This window comes from Danio rerio, chromosome 2 (assembly GCF_052040795.2).
Source record: "Danio rerio strain M-AB ecotype USA chromosome 2, GRCz13ab, whole genome shotgun sequence".
Lineage (NCBI taxonomy): Eukaryota > Metazoa > Chordata > Actinopteri > Cypriniformes > Danionidae > Danio > Danio rerio.
Window position 1 is genome coordinate 57304971 of NC_141022.1, and position 17143 is coordinate 57322113.

The 17143-nt window shown below is 34.1% G+C and overlaps 1 protein-coding gene and 1 long non-coding RNA gene across 2 annotated transcripts in view; both read right to left on the minus strand.

Annotated features, from left to right (window-relative positions):
• Nucleotides 1-17143, minus strand: part of LOC147846549 (uncharacterized) — a 1651758-nt gene that overhangs the window by 756207 nt on the left and 878408 nt on the right. The gene's annotated exons all lie outside the window — the stretch shown is intronic.
• On the minus strand, nt 445-9717 carry ccl25a (chemokine (C-C motif) ligand 25a). Its single transcript, XM_087241616.1, has 5 exons — nt 9627-9717; nt 6473-6555; nt 4065-4182; nt 1286-1397; nt 445-1062 (listed from the first exon to the last, which is right to left on the minus strand). Exons 2-5 carry the CDS (start codon nt 6534-6536, stop codon nt 1048-1050), a joined length of 309 nt encoding a protein of 102 aa, XP_087097742.1. The 5' UTR covers nt 6537-6555; nt 9627-9717; the 3' UTR covers nt 445-1047.

Sequence of the window (17143 nt, forward strand, 5' to 3'; positions counted from 1 at the left end):
ATTTACGAAAACAAAAACTGCAAAAAAAACGCATCTTTTGGGACGTATTTGGCACTCTCCAGAAATGTATACAGGGGTACATAATCAGAATGAGCCTGGGTTGATTTTTAGATTTTTATGATGTCTATACTGCAAATTTTGTAAGTCACTTTGGATAACAGCGTCTGCTATATGAATGCATGTAAATGTGATGTATTGTTAAATACGCAAATTTTTTCGTTAAAACATGCGAATATCCTTGAAATTGTTTTTGCACAGCTTCGATTGTCCACAAGGTGACAAAACTAAACGTGCGATGGATTTAAATGTTTAACAAATTTAAATGCATAATATTTGTCATAATATAATCTTTTAAATGCATTTTTTCTACACTTATATTACTATTTTATGTATATATTATCAACGCTACCTAATGGCAATTCAGAACTGTTTGATTTACAATTACGTACGGTTACCATTTGATACAATTTGCTCATCTCCCAATGATGGTTGGGTTTGGGGCTGGTGTTTGGTGCCACGCCACCTCCACCAAAAAATCATACATTTTTGTACAATTAAACTGTAAAATAGTTACGTTTCGTCATGGGTTCAGGCTGATGTTTATATATATATATATATATATATATATATATATATATATATATATATATATATATATATATATATATATATATTAAATTAAATTGTGTATTTTTTCATGTGTGCATGTTAATCAGTGCAGGGTTTTAAATCAGAGTGATTCTGAGTTTAACAGCAGTGTGTGAGAAATGAATATAACTCTCATTCTCAGTGTTTAACAGCAGTGTGTGAGAAATGAATATAATCTCTCATTCTGAGCGTTTAACAGCAGTCTAACATCAGTGAAGCGACAAAGGTCTGAAAACAAGAAGTGTCGCCTGAGAGCCCAGAGAGCACAGACAGAACACAGCAATTACTGACAGTCACTCCATGCTGAAATGAGCCCTCGTAGAGCCAGAAAGAATGTGATTAGCTGAGACTCTTTGGAATGCTTTTCCTCGGGTCCTCTTTTGGTTGCTAGTGGCTTGTTTAGCCTCTTGAAGTCTGTATATCAAAGCAAAGATAATTATTGAATTGAATGTAAAATGAACATCAACATTTTAAATAGTCATTTTATTTTGAATATTTGCTATTTTAGAACTTTTTTGCATGTTTTTTATGAATTATTGTCTTTAAAATAAAGTTTTTTTTTTATTTATGGCACATGTAAATAAGCCTTGCAGCGAAAAGCCTTACAATTCTCATGTGAATTTGCAAACATACACACCTTCCTCTTCAAATATGGTCTTGCTTTCAGTCTGTCCACCCTCTGCATGAGTTCATGGACCCACTTTTCTCTGGGATCGGTGCAGAACATCCGGCCTTGTTTCAGTGTGAAGCTACATAGAGAGTTGCATTAAACATCATTAATCATGAGATCTAAAATAGACAGATTCCCCCATAAAAGTGTAAGATTTTCCTTCTACAGGATTGATATTAATACATCCGTTTTATTAATTATGAAGGATTTCAAAGCTATATGAAAAGATTCAAACTCAGATTATTTTGACCTGAAATGTGTCCAAAATGTTGACAGTAATTTAGTAAATACTGTCATGTTTTTGAGCCAGTAAAGTCTATTATGCTGTAAATATTAAAGTATTTGTTAAACTCTTTGTTAACAAATGTTTCAGCACAATGTAATTTTAACTACATTGAACTGAAAATAAATACTGTAGTATACTTTGGTTTTTACTACAGTAAACTTTGGTCTACTCTATATAGCCTACTGTATATGTGTGAAACAAAACTTGGGTCATTTGTTTATATTACTATAGTTGTTGTGTTACCGTAACAAAAGCAGACGTTTTAAAACAGATCAATTTCTGTAGTTGTTGTGTTACCATCGCAGTAATGTAATTTTTACTGTTACCATAGCAACAACATAATTTTTATAACAGATCAAGAACTAAAATGTTGTTACCATAGCAACTATACAATTTTTACAACATATCAATTACTATAGGTGTTGTTACCATAGCAACTGTAGAATGTTTACAATACATCAATTAGTGTAGTTGTAATGTTATCATAGCAACTATAGATTTTCACAACAGATCAGTTACTATAATTGTTGTGTTACCAAACCACAAAATAATCTTTTACAACAGATCAATTATTATTGTTGGGTTACCATAGCAACAATGGATTTTTTTTACAACAGATCAATTACTGTGGTTGTTGTGTTACCATAGCAACAATATAATTTTTACTGTTACAATAGCAACATTATAATTTTTACTGTTACCTTAGCAACAATATATTTTTTTATAACTGATCAATTACTATATATTTGTGTTACCATAACTATACATTTTTAACAACATATCAATTGTTATAGTTGTTGTGTTACCGTAGCAACTGTAGAATGTTTACAATACATCAATTAGTGTATTTGTTGTGCTACCATAGCAACTACAGAATTTTCACAACAGATCAGTTACTATAGTTGTTGTGTTAGCATAACAACAATATATATTTTTTACAACAGATCAATAATTATTGTTGTGTTACCATAGCAACAATATAATTTTTACTGTTACCATACCAACAATATAATTTTTAAAACTGATCAATTACTGTGATTTTGTGTTACCATAGCAACTATACAGTATTTAGTACAGAACAGTTACCATAGTTGTTGTGTAAACATAGCAATATTAGCATTTTAACAACAGACCAATTATTATAGTTGCTGTGTAATCATAGCAACTATAGAACGTTTACAATACATCAATTATCGTAGTTGTGTTACCATAGCAACTATAGAATTTTCACAACAGATCAATTATTATAGTTGTGTTACCATAGCAACAACATATTTTTACAACATATCAATTACTATTGTTGTTATGTTACCATAGTAACTATAGAATATTTACAACAGATCAATTACTATAGTAGTTGTGTTACCATAACAACAATATAATTTTTTTACAACAGATCAATTACTACAGTCTTGTTACCATAACAATAGAGTTTTTTGTTTTTGTTTTTTACAACAGATCAATTACTATAGTTGTCGTTATCATAACAACAATAGAGTTTTTACAATAGATCAATTACTATAGTTTTGTTACCATAACAATAGTTTTTTTACAATAGATCAATTATTATAGTTTTGATACCATAACAACATAGTTTTTACAATAGATTAGTTAATATAGTTTTGTTACCATAACAACAACAGAGTTTTTACAATAGATCAATTGCATAGTTGTTGTTACCATAGCAGCTACAAAATTTTTACAACAGATCAATTACTATAGTTTTTGTGTCACCCTAGCAACAATATAATTTTTGCAACAGATCAATTACTATTGTTGTTTTGTTACCATAGCAACAATATACTTTTTTTGCAACGGATCAATTATTGTAGTTATTGTGTTACCCTAGCAACTATATTGCTATGATATATTTATGACAGATCAATTGTAATAGTTGTTGTGTTGCCATAGCAACAATAGAACAATAGATCAATACTACAGTAGTTGTTGTGTTACCATAGCAACTATAGAATGTTTACAACAGATCAATTAGTACAGTTGTTGTATTTACAGCAGATCAATTATTATAGTTGTTGTGATGCCATAGCAACAATTGAATTTTTATAACAGACCAATTACTATAGTTGTTGTGTTACTATAGCAACTATAACATTTTTACAACAGATCAATTCCTGTAGTTGCTGTTACCATAGCAACAATATAGTTTTCACAACAGATCAATAACTGTATTTGTTGTGTTGCCATAGCAACTACAGAATTTTTACAACAGGTCAACTACTATAGTTGTTGTGTAACCATAGCAACAATAGAAGTGTTACAATAGATCAAGTACTATAATTGTGTTACCATAGCAACCACAGAATTATCACAACAAATTAATTCAAACCCTTTATTATAGTTTGGTTCAAAAACACCATAGTATAGTATAGTATTTTTTAATGTGGGTTTCAGGCTTCTCTCTTTATATACAGTCTGAAAGTCTATTTAAATGTTGCTTACACAATGGCTGGGATGTTGCACCCTCCGTCCACCTCTTGTTTTCTGTAGCGGATCACTCTGTTCTTCATGGAGTGGTTGATTTTCCTGACGTATTTCAGACAGCAGTCCTCATATGATCCTGCACAACAAAACCATGAGCAGCGGTGAATCACAGCACAGCTATTTTTCTGTCAGTCACCAGCGGATGATTTAGTGAACGTGCCACATTGTCTCATAAAACCATAAATGTGTTGCAAATGTACATGAAAGGGGTGGAAAAACCAAATATAAGAACTGCAAATTATTAGTAGAGCCTCCCAGATGATTTTCACAAGCGACTTTGAATTTAATTGTTATTCATTCATTTTCCTTCGGCTTAGTCCTTTATTTATGAGGAGTCACCACAGTTTTCAGTTTTCAGAATGAGCCTATGTTGCAATATATATATATATATATATATATATATATATATATATATATATATATATATATATATATATATATATATATATATATATATATATATATATATATACATATATATATATACACAGTTGAAGTCAGAATTATTAGCCCCCCTGACTTATTAGCGCCCCTGTTTATTTTTTTCCCAAATTTCTGTTTAATGGAGGGAAGATTGTTTCAGCACATTTCTAAGCATAATAGTTTTAGAAACTTCTTTTTAATAACTGATTTATTTTATCTTTGTCATGATGACAGTAATTAATATTTTACTTGATATTTTTCAAGACACTTCTGTACAGTTTAAAGTGGCATTAAAAGGCTTAACTAGGTTAATAAGTTAAACTAGGCAGGTTAGGGTAATTAGGCAAGTTATTTTATAATGATGGTTTGTTCTGTAGACAATCAAAAAAAATTAATAATTTTTTCCCAAAATTGTTTTTTAAAAATTTTTAAACTGCTATTATTCTAGCCAAAATAAAACAAAGACTTTCTCCAGAAGAAAAATTTCTGTTTCACGGAGAGAAGATTTTTTCAACACATTTCTAAACATAATAGTTTTAGTAACTCATTTCTAATAACTGATTTATTTTATTATAAAATTTATTATTATTTTATCTTTGCCATGATGACAGTAAATGATATTTGACTAGGCAGGTAAGGGTAATTAGGCAAGTTATTGTATAATGATGGTTTGTTCTGTAGATTATCGGGAAAAAAAATAGCTTACAGGGGCTAATAATATTGTCTTTAAAATGGTGTTTAAAAAATTTAAAACTGCTTTTATTCTAGCTGAAATAAAACAAATAAGACTTTCTCCAGAAGAAAAAATATTATCAGACATACTGTGAAAATGTTCTTGCTCTGTTAAATATCATTTGGAAAATATTTGAAAAAAAAATAAAAAAATTAAAAGAGGGGCTAATAATACTGACTTCAACTGTATAACAATTTTTTTTCAAGCAAATTGTTTTGGAGTTTGACCTACATATCTTAAAAATACCTGTTAAACTGTATAATAGTTTATAGTTATATTTACTGCTTTATGACCACAGCACTTATTTGTACTTAAGCTTTTTTAATCATTCTTTAAAATAATTATAATAAATATTTATAAATGTGTTAAAAGTGGAATATTTATGCAATATTTAGAGATTTCATGCATGATTACATGAATTAATCTGTATAATCACATTAATGTGTATAATTACAGTAAAAACCTGCAGTAATAGCCTTTATAATTACTGTAATAATTTTTAACATAACATTAATTCATCTGCATAAATACAATATATATATATATATATATATATATATATATATATATATATACATACAAACAGTAATAATTTGTAAAATGACAGTACTATTCTGTATAATTGCAGTAATAGTTAGTAAAATGGCAGTTACTACCAGTTTTTTTATCACGGTTTAAATGCAAATTATCAACAGTAATAAACTGTAATTTAATTAATTTTGACTGTAAAGTATATTTCCTTTTTTTTTTTTTTTTTTTTACATTTTGTATGCAATTTTGTTAAATGGTTATTTAACAGAATATCACTGGAAGTCCCGCTGTCAGTCTTTTGACCTTTATTTTACTGATTGTTTTTTACCGTGTAGGTAATATTTATTTTAATAGTCCCTATTGCACATGTTGCTGACTAAAAGTTGCATTGAAACCACATACCAATTACTTCTCAATTAAGTATTAGTAGACTGTCTGCTTAACATCTGCTGATACTGCTCCTACATTAGACATTTAACTGACTATAAGAAACTTTCCAAGTACATACATTAACTAGCAGTCTACTTGAAATCTATTAAGAATTAGTTGGCAATAATATAACGTGCATGCACAAATCTTATAAAGCATCCAATAGAAAATATGGTGCACTCAGCTCTGTATTTATGAAGAAAAGAAGCTACCAAATCAGTCATTCAATCAGTCTTCAAGTTATTGTTACCTTGTGCCGTTGTGAGGTAGATGAAGCCCAGGAGGAAGATGAAGACGAAGATGCTGAAGCGCATGTTTGCCAGTGTGTGTATACTGTAAAATAAGACAGAAAAGTATGAAGCGCTTCACCAGATATGCTTACAAACTTACAGCCAGACAACAGACGCTCTTATTAAAGCATCCATAAACCTTATCAGGAGCGTTTCCCTCATATCCGCACTTCTCCAGCCTTGAACCTTGAACATCATTAAGATTGTGCATAAAAAAGGAGCTCTTCGTGTTGTAAATTATGACAAGTGCCGTAAAAAAACATCATTTCATCACCTCTGAACAAATCAAGCACCATATAGATGAAGAACTCTCTAAAAATCGCATTGTTTTGATCCAAGGTTGGGTCAAATATGGAAAATCCCCAAAATTATGTTCAAAAAATGAAATGTAATTTTAATTAAAAATCTCAACTGCTAGGTTTGTCCACATTTGACCCAATGTTGGGTTAAAACAACATTTAATTAGAGAGTCCAGAGTTAATCAAAGATGAAAAACCCAGAACACGGCCTCGGCTTAAGAGCACGTTGATCATAAAGAACAATGACATGTTTTTCAATTTACACGCATTCAGTAAAACCACAATATTTGACCCAATTTGGGATTAAAAGCAACCCAACGTTTTTTACGGATAAAAAAACTGAATCAACCTCAGTTTATAAATGCATTAATCATTCATTCATCCATTTACTTTTCGGCTTAGTCTCTTTATTAATCTGGGGTCGCCACAGCGGAATGAACCGCCAACTTATCCAGCACATTTTTAGGCTGCGGATGTCCTTCCAGCCGCAACCCATCACTGGGAAACATCCATTCACATTCATTCACACACATACACTACGGTCATTTTAGCCTACCGCATGTCTTAGGACTTGTGGGGGAAACTGGCGCACCCGGAGCAAACCCACGCGAACGCGGGGAGAACATGCAAACCCCAAATAGAAACACCAACTGACCTGGCCGAGGCTCAAACCTCGACCTTCTTGCTGTGAGGCAACAGCACTACCTACTCCGCCACCGTGTTACCCATATGCATTAATCATTTATGGATATTGACCTGTTTTACAATATACAAGCATGTGGTAAAACCATACCATTTGACCTAACATTTTCAACCCATCGTTGGGTGAGACAACCCAGAGTGCTACAGAGTGACTCAAATATCAAATCCTGAACCTGATTTAATGAATATAGACCTGTTTTACAATGTACATACATCCACCAAAAAAGCTATATTTGAGCTGACGTTGGGTTAAAATAACCCAGCATTGTTTAGAATATACAAAAAGATGAAAAACCGAACACAACCTCAGTTTATAAATGCATTATGCATCAACGGATATTGACCTGTTTTGCAATTTACATGCTTGCAGAAAATAAAATATATTTGACCCAACATTGAGTTAAAACAACCCAGCAGTTTTTAGAGAGCACAGAGTAACTTTAAAATGAAAAATTGAATGTAACGTCAGTTTATGAATGGATTGATGATTATAGAATATTGACCTGTTATTCTACATGCATGCAGACACGATATTTGACCCAATTTCGATTTAAAACAATCCAGCATTTTTTGGATTGCGCAGAAGAACTCGAAGATGAAAAATTCATTAAATGTTAATATATATTGACTCATTTTACAATTTACATGCATGCAGAAAAAAACATACTATTTGACCCCATACTGGGTTAAAATAACCCAGCATTTATTTTAAAGAATAATGCAATTGTTGAAAAAAAATGCATTAATCATTAATAGATAGTGACCTGTTTTACAATTTTCATGCATGCAGTAAAATCTCAGTATTTCATGCAACATTGGGTCAAAACAACCCAACTTTTTTTAGAGTAACCTAAAGATGGAAAACTTAACGCAACTTCAGCATTAATCATTGAGCATTGACCTGGTTCAACATTTACATGCATACAGCATGTAAATTTGACCCAACACTGTGTTAGAACAACCCAGCAACGTTTTAGATGGCACAAAATAACTCTAAGTTGAAAAAACAAATGCAGTTTCAGATTTAAAATGTTATTTTTTCAGATTTTAAAAGTTTTCGAATTCCCATAAATCTGATAAACTGCAATATTTAACCCAAAACTATGTTAAATGACCCAACATTTTTAAATGTGCAGAGTAACCTGAAGTTGAAAAACTGAATGCAGCTTTAGTTAATCGATGCATTAATCATTAATGAATATTGACCTGTTTTACCATTTACATGCATGTAGAACAAAACACAATATTTGACCCAATGTTGGGTTAAAATTACCCAACATTTCTTTTTAGATTGCAAAGAATAACTCTTAAATGAAAAACCTAATGCAATCTATAATCATGAATGTATTAATAATTAATGAATATTGACCTTTTGTAAAATATACACGCAAATGGTAAAACCACAATATTTGACCCAACATTGGGTTAAATGACCCAACATTTTTTAGTGTATAGAATAACCTAAAGATGAAAAGCTGAATGCAACTTCTGTTTAGGAATGAATTAATCATTATTAAATATTGACCCATTTTATCATTTACATGCATGCAGAAGAAAACACATTTGACCCAATATTGGTTTAAATACCTCAGCATTTTTAGATTGCAAAGAATAACTCTAAGATGAAAAACCGAATGCAATCTCAAATTATGAATGTGTTAATCATTAATGGATATTGGCCTGTTTTAAAATGTACATGCACCGCAATATTTGACCCAACATTGGGTTAAAACAAGCCAAGACTTTTTTAGATTGGTCAAAATAACTCTAAAATTAAAAAAAAAGTGTTAATCAATAATGGATATTGACTTGTTTTAAAATTGACACAATATTTGACCCATTGTGTTTTTAAAACAACCCAACTTTTTTAGAGTGCAGAATAACCTAAGGATAAAACACTGAACGCAACCTCAGTTTATGAACACATTAATCATTAATGAACATTGACTTGTTTTACAATTCACATGCATGCAGTAAAAGTGTAGTCATAACAAAGTCAAATGTGCTCGTAAAGGCAGCAGGTGCCTGTCGGCATTTCAAAGCGACAAAAAGTGTCAGTTTAGCTGTTGAACTAAACGCAGAACTAACGCTGCTGATAAAAATGACTGCTCACCTTCTTTGTAAAGCAAGAATAAAGTAGTTTGTCCCCAGAATGCAGAAATCTGTGAGCGCTTCACACTCGCTTTCATTTATAATCTGCCCAGCCCTGATACCCAACCCAGACGAAACCACGCCCCTCAGAAATAATGGGGATTAACCCTAACCTAATGCTCACCAACTTCATATTAGGTGGCCTTAACCAGGTGTGGATTCCAGCTGCAGTCCAGTAATGGGAAACACACATACACTCTCAGATTCATGCACACACTTATACACTATGGCCAATTTAGTTAATCCAATTTACCTATAGCGCATGTGTTTGGACTGTGGGGGAAACCGGAGCACAATGAGGACACTTACACCAATACAGAGAGAACAAGCAAATCCCTAAATATTATTTATTATAAAATAAAATAGAGCTCTATTATATTATATTTTATATACCGATGGACCGACCAAGACCCCCCACCCACCTACTTCTCTAAACCGAACTGGTAGTGTTTTCAAAAGCACTGATTGCACACAGCAGATCTCGCAACTCAAATTACAATTAGAGGGATACAAAGTTAGCTTTAGCTCTACTATAAAAGATTTGGGTGTCATATTAGACAGCAATCTAACTTTTAAAAACCATATATCCCATGTCACAAAAACTGCCTTCTTTCATCTGAGAAATATCGCTAAATTACGTAATATGCTATCCATCTCAGATGCAGAAAAGCTAGTCCATGCTTTCATGACTTCGAGACTAGATTACTGTAATGCTCTATTTGCTGGCTGCCCAGCATCCTCTATTAACAAACTTCAATTAGTACAAAATGCAGCTGCCAGAGTTCTTCCCAGGTCTAGAAAATATGATCATATCACCCCAATTTTATCCTCCTTACACTGGCTGCCTGTTAAGTTTCGTATTGAATTTAAAATATTACTTCTCACCTATAAAGCTCTAAATAATCTAGCTCCTGTTTATCTAACCAACCTTCTGTCTCGCTACGAACCAACTCGCTCTTTAAGATCTCAAAACTCAGGGCCTCTGGTAGTACCTAGAATAGCAAAATCAAGTAAAGGAGGTCGAGCCTTCTCTTTCATGGCTCCTACACTCTGGAATAGCCTTCCTGATAATGTCCGAGGCTCAGACACACTCTCCCAGTTCAAAACTAGATTAAAGACCTATCTGTTTAGTAAAGCATACACTCAATGCATCACCTAGCGGGTTCCACACTGGCTTCTGCATCTTGCTTATACACTATGAACAGCAGCTACGCTAATTATTCTCTTTATTCTCTATTTTCACCTGGGGATACTCATCCCGAGGTCCTCAGATTAGGCGGAGTCACTGATTGGATCCAAGACCAGCGACGTGATGATCCCAAGGATTCCATATCCGGGACCAGGCCATATCCTGAACTGCTGCTGCGCTGATGGTCGTGGGGAGTGGAGAACATGTGTCTGATTCCAGCGACGCTCCAGGGACAGACGAGTCTTCATCGAGGCCATCTTCCAGCATAAACCACGACGAATGAAGTTCTGCACAAGACTTTTGGCCAGCGGAGAAATTAAAATGGTCGTGCCCAACTGAGTCTGGTTCTCTCAAGGTTTTTTTTCTTCACTCCCATCAGGTGAAGTTTTTTTTCCCTCTCCGCTGTCGCCACTGCCTCGCATGGTTCAGGATTGGTAGAGCTACGCATCGATGAATTTGCTCTTCAGTGTTTGAACTCTCAGTAATGATTAAATCACACTGAACTGAGCTAAACTGAACTGAACTGAACTTAAACACTAAAACCTGAACCACACTGTTCCAGTTACTGAACCACACTGTTCCAGTTACTATGACCATTTATGTGAAGCTGCTTTGACACAATCTACATTGTAAAAGCGCTATACAAATAAAGCTGAATTGAATGAATTGAATTGAATTGATTGACCCGCACACCACCTTCCCTGAACCCAACCAACAGTGTTTTAAAAAGCACTGGATGACCCGCCCACCAACTTTCCTAAACCCAACCGACAGTGTTTTCAAAATCACTGATTGACCCGCCCACCCACTTCCCTAAACCCAATTAACAGTGTTTTTAAAGAAAAAGAAAAGCCCAGAAAAAGAAAAGCCCTTGTCTCATTTTACCATGTTTTCAGATTTCACCACATTCTCACCCTGTTATTTACTTGTTTATTATTCTTTTTGGCTTTTGTTTTTTTCCTACCCGCTTTCTGGAATCGTTCTTCAGACTTAAACACTACTCAAAGACACTACTATACAGCTCAAAGTGACATTTAAAGGCTTAACTAGGTTAATTAGGTTAACTAAGCAGGTAGGGGTAATTAGGCAAGTTGTTGTATAACGATGGTTTGTTCTGTAGATTATCGAGAAAAAAAAATACATTGCTTAAAGGGGCTAATAATTTTGTCCCTAAAATTGAGTTTAAAAAAATTAAATCTTCTTTCATTCTAGCCAAAATAAAACAAACAAGACTTTCTCCAGAAGAAAAAATATTATCAGACATACTGTGAAAAATTCCTGGCTCTGTTAAACATCATTAGGGAAATATTTAAAAAAGAAAAAACAATTGAAAGGGGGGCCAATAATTCTGACTTCAACTTTATAGATAATACACACACATACAATATCTCAAAAACTTTTATTTTTGGATGTGATTAATCATGATTAATCTTTGCCCAACACTAATAAAATCTTATTTTTAGGTGTAAAATGTTGAATAAAAATTCCTTTTTTTTCTAGTGAGAAATGTAAGTCAAACTTAATTATCTTAAATCTGTTTTACGAAAATAATACAATAATATAACAATACAACGTGACTATAATAAGCTGCACAGAGTCAGACAGGAATGCATATTAAGTTTCTGCTTTAGAGTTTTAAGTATGTCGTGACAAACAATTCAGTAACATATCAACGCATGTTTCATTCGGCCTGTGTAATGAAACTTCTAATTCATGCAATTTTTTGTGATGATCATTCAGTCATTGCCAGGTGTTATGTAGGGGGAAAATCTGAAACAAGCCATTATGGTGCAAATTCAGGCCTTGGAGCATTTATAAGAAATGTAAGCCAAACTCGGAGCTGTTTAAACTTGACTTTTGTTAAACGAGTCTTCTAGCTTTTTGCAATTACACAAAACACGAGTGACAGGAGCGGCGCATCAGATTTCTGCCTCTCAAGACACTAAACTTCACCCTAGAAGTGTTGATGTTACAAAATATCACGTTTCTCACCTCGAAAACCTTTTAGCTTGGCATCTTAATGAGCAACATTTCACTTTCTGATTGTCAGCTTGCTCTTATGTAAGGCGTCTTCTGTTGTTCTTAGCCTCGTGTGAAAAGGGCAAATATTTTCATGGGCTGAAATTCATGGGTAAATTACACTAATTAGTACACCTCACTTGATTGATTTGTTTTACAATGCAGTCACAAGTAATCTTAAGCAGATTTGTCATTTAGCAATAGCATGATGGAATTTGTGGTGAGAGTAAGAAGCATAAATCTTTTTGGTGGCATGCGAAAACCACCCAATCATACTGAAATTGACCCAAAAACACCATTAAAATGTGCTGGTTTTAATGGGTAACAATGTTTTGAAATTATTAATATTATTTGGAAACCATTTAAACATTTGTGATTGTATATATTGTTTCGTTTTGCTTCATAAAATAGAAATGAGTCATTTCTGTGAGATTATGCTTTGATGTAATCACATTATTACTCTCGCGTTGAGTCGAGTCGCATTGATTCATTTCGCAGCTGATTCTGGTTTACTTCATATCGACTGAACTAATTAATTAATTACAAATGTTCATCAGAAATGTCCACTGGAGTAATTAAACTTCGAATTTTAGATTTGTGTCATGTAGGTTTGTAGGCTATGTTTCTATTGACTCGTCATAGAAGAGTCAGTTCAAAAGAGTCGTTTATTCGTAAATTGGATTTGGTTGTGGAAATGTCGAGCTAATCTTACACAGGTAGGTTATATGTACATTACTTAAATTATAAAAGTTAAATAACTATAATTAAGACTTGTTTGTGAGATTACGCTTTGTTTTGTAGCTAAAATAATCTTTAATTATCACATTGATTATTGAATCGCAGTGATTCATTTCGCAGCACTAATGTTAGCTGATCATGGTTTACTTTATATTGACCGAACTGATTTAGTTCATAACAAAAGTTCTTCATGAATGTCTACGAGAGTAATTAAACTTCGACTTTTTAAGTTTGTTTCTTTGTAGGTTGTTTCTATTGACTCATCATAGAAGAATCCGTTTAAAAGAGTTGTTCGTGAGTTGGATTTGGTCGCAGAAACGAACGATGCTACGTACTGTAAATGTTTAGCTGATTTGTCTTGCAGCTGGCTTCACAGGTAGGCTATATGTATCGGCATAGTTTAAATTCTAGTTAAATAACTATCAGACAAAGGTTCTTCAAAAATGTCCATGAGAGCACTTAAACTTTGACTTTTAAGTTTGTTTCTAGACGGTCTATGTTTCTATTGATCTAGTACTGATAGATGGGCTATTTATAGTGAGTTTGGGATAATCCAATTGGCTTACTAATGATTACAGATAAGAGACCAGCCGCAATCAATCATATCACATGCTCCTCTCGAAATGAGTTTGTGAAACTTCATTTAATATTTCCTGAATAAAACCCCATTGTTACACTTAAAGGACATTCGTCTTCTGAAAATGTCTGCTAAAAACCCTTTCATTCATTCATTCATTCAATTTCCTTTGGCTTTGGGCTGATTTATACATCTACGTCAAGCGCACACATACAGTTGAAACCAGAAGTTTACATACTCTCTAAAAAAAAAAAACATAACCATTTTTTTTATATCTGATGGTAAATTATACTAAACGTTTACTATTTTAGGTCAGTTAGGATTATATAAATGATTTACATTTCTTAATGCCAGAATAATGAGAGATTTGTTTTGGGGATTTTTTTGTAATAATTTCTAGACAGTCAAAGTTTACATACATTTTCTTTTTTTTTTTTTCTTCTTTTTTTAGCTTTGCTTTTAAACTGTATAACTTTGGGCAAATGTTTTGGGTCTCCTTCCACAAGCTTTTCACAATAGTTTGCAGGAATTTTGGCCCATTCCTTTTGACAAAATTGATGTAACTGAGTCAGATTTGTTGGCTGTCTTGCTTTTATGTGAAGCTGCTTTGACACAATCTACATTGTAAAAGCACTACACAAATAAAGGTGAATTGATTTGCTCACACAAGCTTTTTCAACTCTGCCCACAAATTTTCTATAGGATTGAGATCAGGGCTTTGTAATGGCCACTCCAAAACATTCACTCTGTTATCTTTAAAGCACATTTTAAATAATTTGGCAGTATGCTTAGGGTCATGGTCTGTTTGGAAGACCCATTTGTGGCCAATTTTCAATTTCCTGGCTGATGTCTTGAGATGTTGCTTCAATATTTTTTCATGATGTCATCTATGCTGTGAAGTGGACCGGTCCCTCCTGCAGCAAAACAGCCCCACAACATGATGCTGCCGCCCCTATACTTCACAGTAGGGATGGTGTTCCTAGGCTCGTAAGCTTTCCCCTTTGTCCTCCAAATGTAGCACTGGTAATTACGGCCAAACAGTTCAATCTCAGTTCCATCAGACCACAGGACATGTCTCCAAATATGTCTCTTTTTTCCAGTGTAATTTAGCAAATTGTAATTTGGCTTTTTTGGTGATTCTGGCTTGTTGATTTTCCCATGTTGTCACAGTTGTATGTAAACTCCTGGTTTCAACTGTATATGCTCCAGTACAGCCTTCACGTGGTCGCGTATAGCCCTTGCCGTTGCTGACGCTGATGCACTCCTCTCAAAAAATTTTACTACATATAGCAGCAGGGGCGGACTGGCCATCTGGCAATTCTGGCAAATGCCAGAAGGGCCGGACCATTTTTTTAAATGTGGGCCGGTCAGTTTTTATTTTTATTTTTTATTTTATTATTATTTTTTATATTTGTTGTTTTTACATGCAGGCAGCTTTTATCTTGTGCAACATGTGAATATTATGATGACGTTGATGATGGTAATAATAGTAATAATAATAGTGAATGTTAAGCATTTGGCCCAATCGGTGATAGTTTCGAGATGGGCCGACTCAATCAAAGGTTACGCGGACATAATCAAAATCTGGCAAGAATGTCAAACAAACAGTACGTAAGGTAATGTGGGCTGGTGTGGCTATGGTGCCAGGGCTGAATTTTTGTCCCAGTCCGTCCCTGTATAGCAGCAACACATAGCAAAAGCTCTGTGAATAGTCGGCTTGGTAGCTGTGAGAAGTGTGGGCGGGGCCAAAAGCTACAGCAACCTGTTGGAGGGAGTGTCTACAAGTGTCCCGTGAAGATGGAAACTGCTGTTTTGTGTTTACCTTATGATTAAAGTTGTCGCACGTCCGCCGGTTCCCGCCTTTGAATAATCGAGTTTTAGCTACTTGTACATTAAGGAAGCATTCAGAAAAACAAAACACCCGCGAAGAAACTTGACACAAAGGAACATACTAATAGCATTTCCAAAGCAAACAGCACGCAGAAGTATAAATGCACGGCTACGTGCAAGACAAGTGCCATGGGTCCAGCCCGATCTTACAAAGAAACGTAAGTGCTTTACGTTTTGTCCGTTTAGTGGCTAATTTGTACGAATTCGTACGAGTTCAGTCGTTCAAAAATGTACGATTTTGAAAAGGAGGTGTGGCACCCAACCCCACCCCTAACCCCAACCGTCATTGGATAATGAGCAAATCGTACTAAATTGTATGGATTAGATTACGAATTCATACGAATTAGCCACTAAATCAAAAAGTTACGAATTGCCATGAGATTGTGTTGGTGGGTCACGCCAATCACTCGCCACCAAAGTATAAATTAACCTTTAGTCCCTTTATTCATCAGGTGTCGCCACAGCGTAATGAACCGCCAACTTATCTAGCATATGTTTTACATAGTGGATGCTCTTTCAGCTGCAAATCCAGTACTGGGAAACACCCATACACACAAATTCACACTCATACGGCCAATTTAGTTTATTCAATTCACCTATAGCGCATGTGTTTGGACTGTGGGGTAAACCGGAGCACACGGAGGAAACCTACACGAACACGAGGAGAACAAGCAAACTCCACACAGAAATGCCAACTGACCCAGCCGGGACTCGAACCAGCAACCTTCTTTCTGTGAGGTGACAGTGCCAACCACTGAGCCACCGTGTCGCCCAAAAAAAAAAGATAGATACACACAATGAACTATTTAAACGTACATTATGTGCTGCTTTTAGATTACGCATATGATGCATCTGGCATTTGACCTATATACCAAAAATAACTGGAGTGCAAAACAACATCAGGGACTCCATAAAGGATTAAACAAAGTCAAAAGGAGGAATTGGAGCGTTTATTTCCCAAGCTGTTCTCTATCTCAGGTTGTATCATGTCCTGACAGCGTTTTGCCTCATATTTCAAACGGCTCTGTCACCACAACATTAAATCATGTGTCGCTCCTTTGACCCC

Coding starts and splice junctions, on each gene's coding strand:
- ccl25a (XM_087241616.1), bottom strand. CDS start 6,536: ATGCGCTTCAGCATCTTCGTCTTCATCTTCCTCCTGGGCTTCATCTAC. Junction 4,183..6,472: donor CTACCTCACAACGGCACAAG/GTAACAATAACT, acceptor TTTGTTGTGCAG/GATCATATGAGGACTGCTGT. Junction 1,398..4,064: donor TGCAACATCCCAGCCATTGT/GTAAGCAACATT, acceptor CTCTCTATGTAG/CTTCACACTGAAACAAGGCC.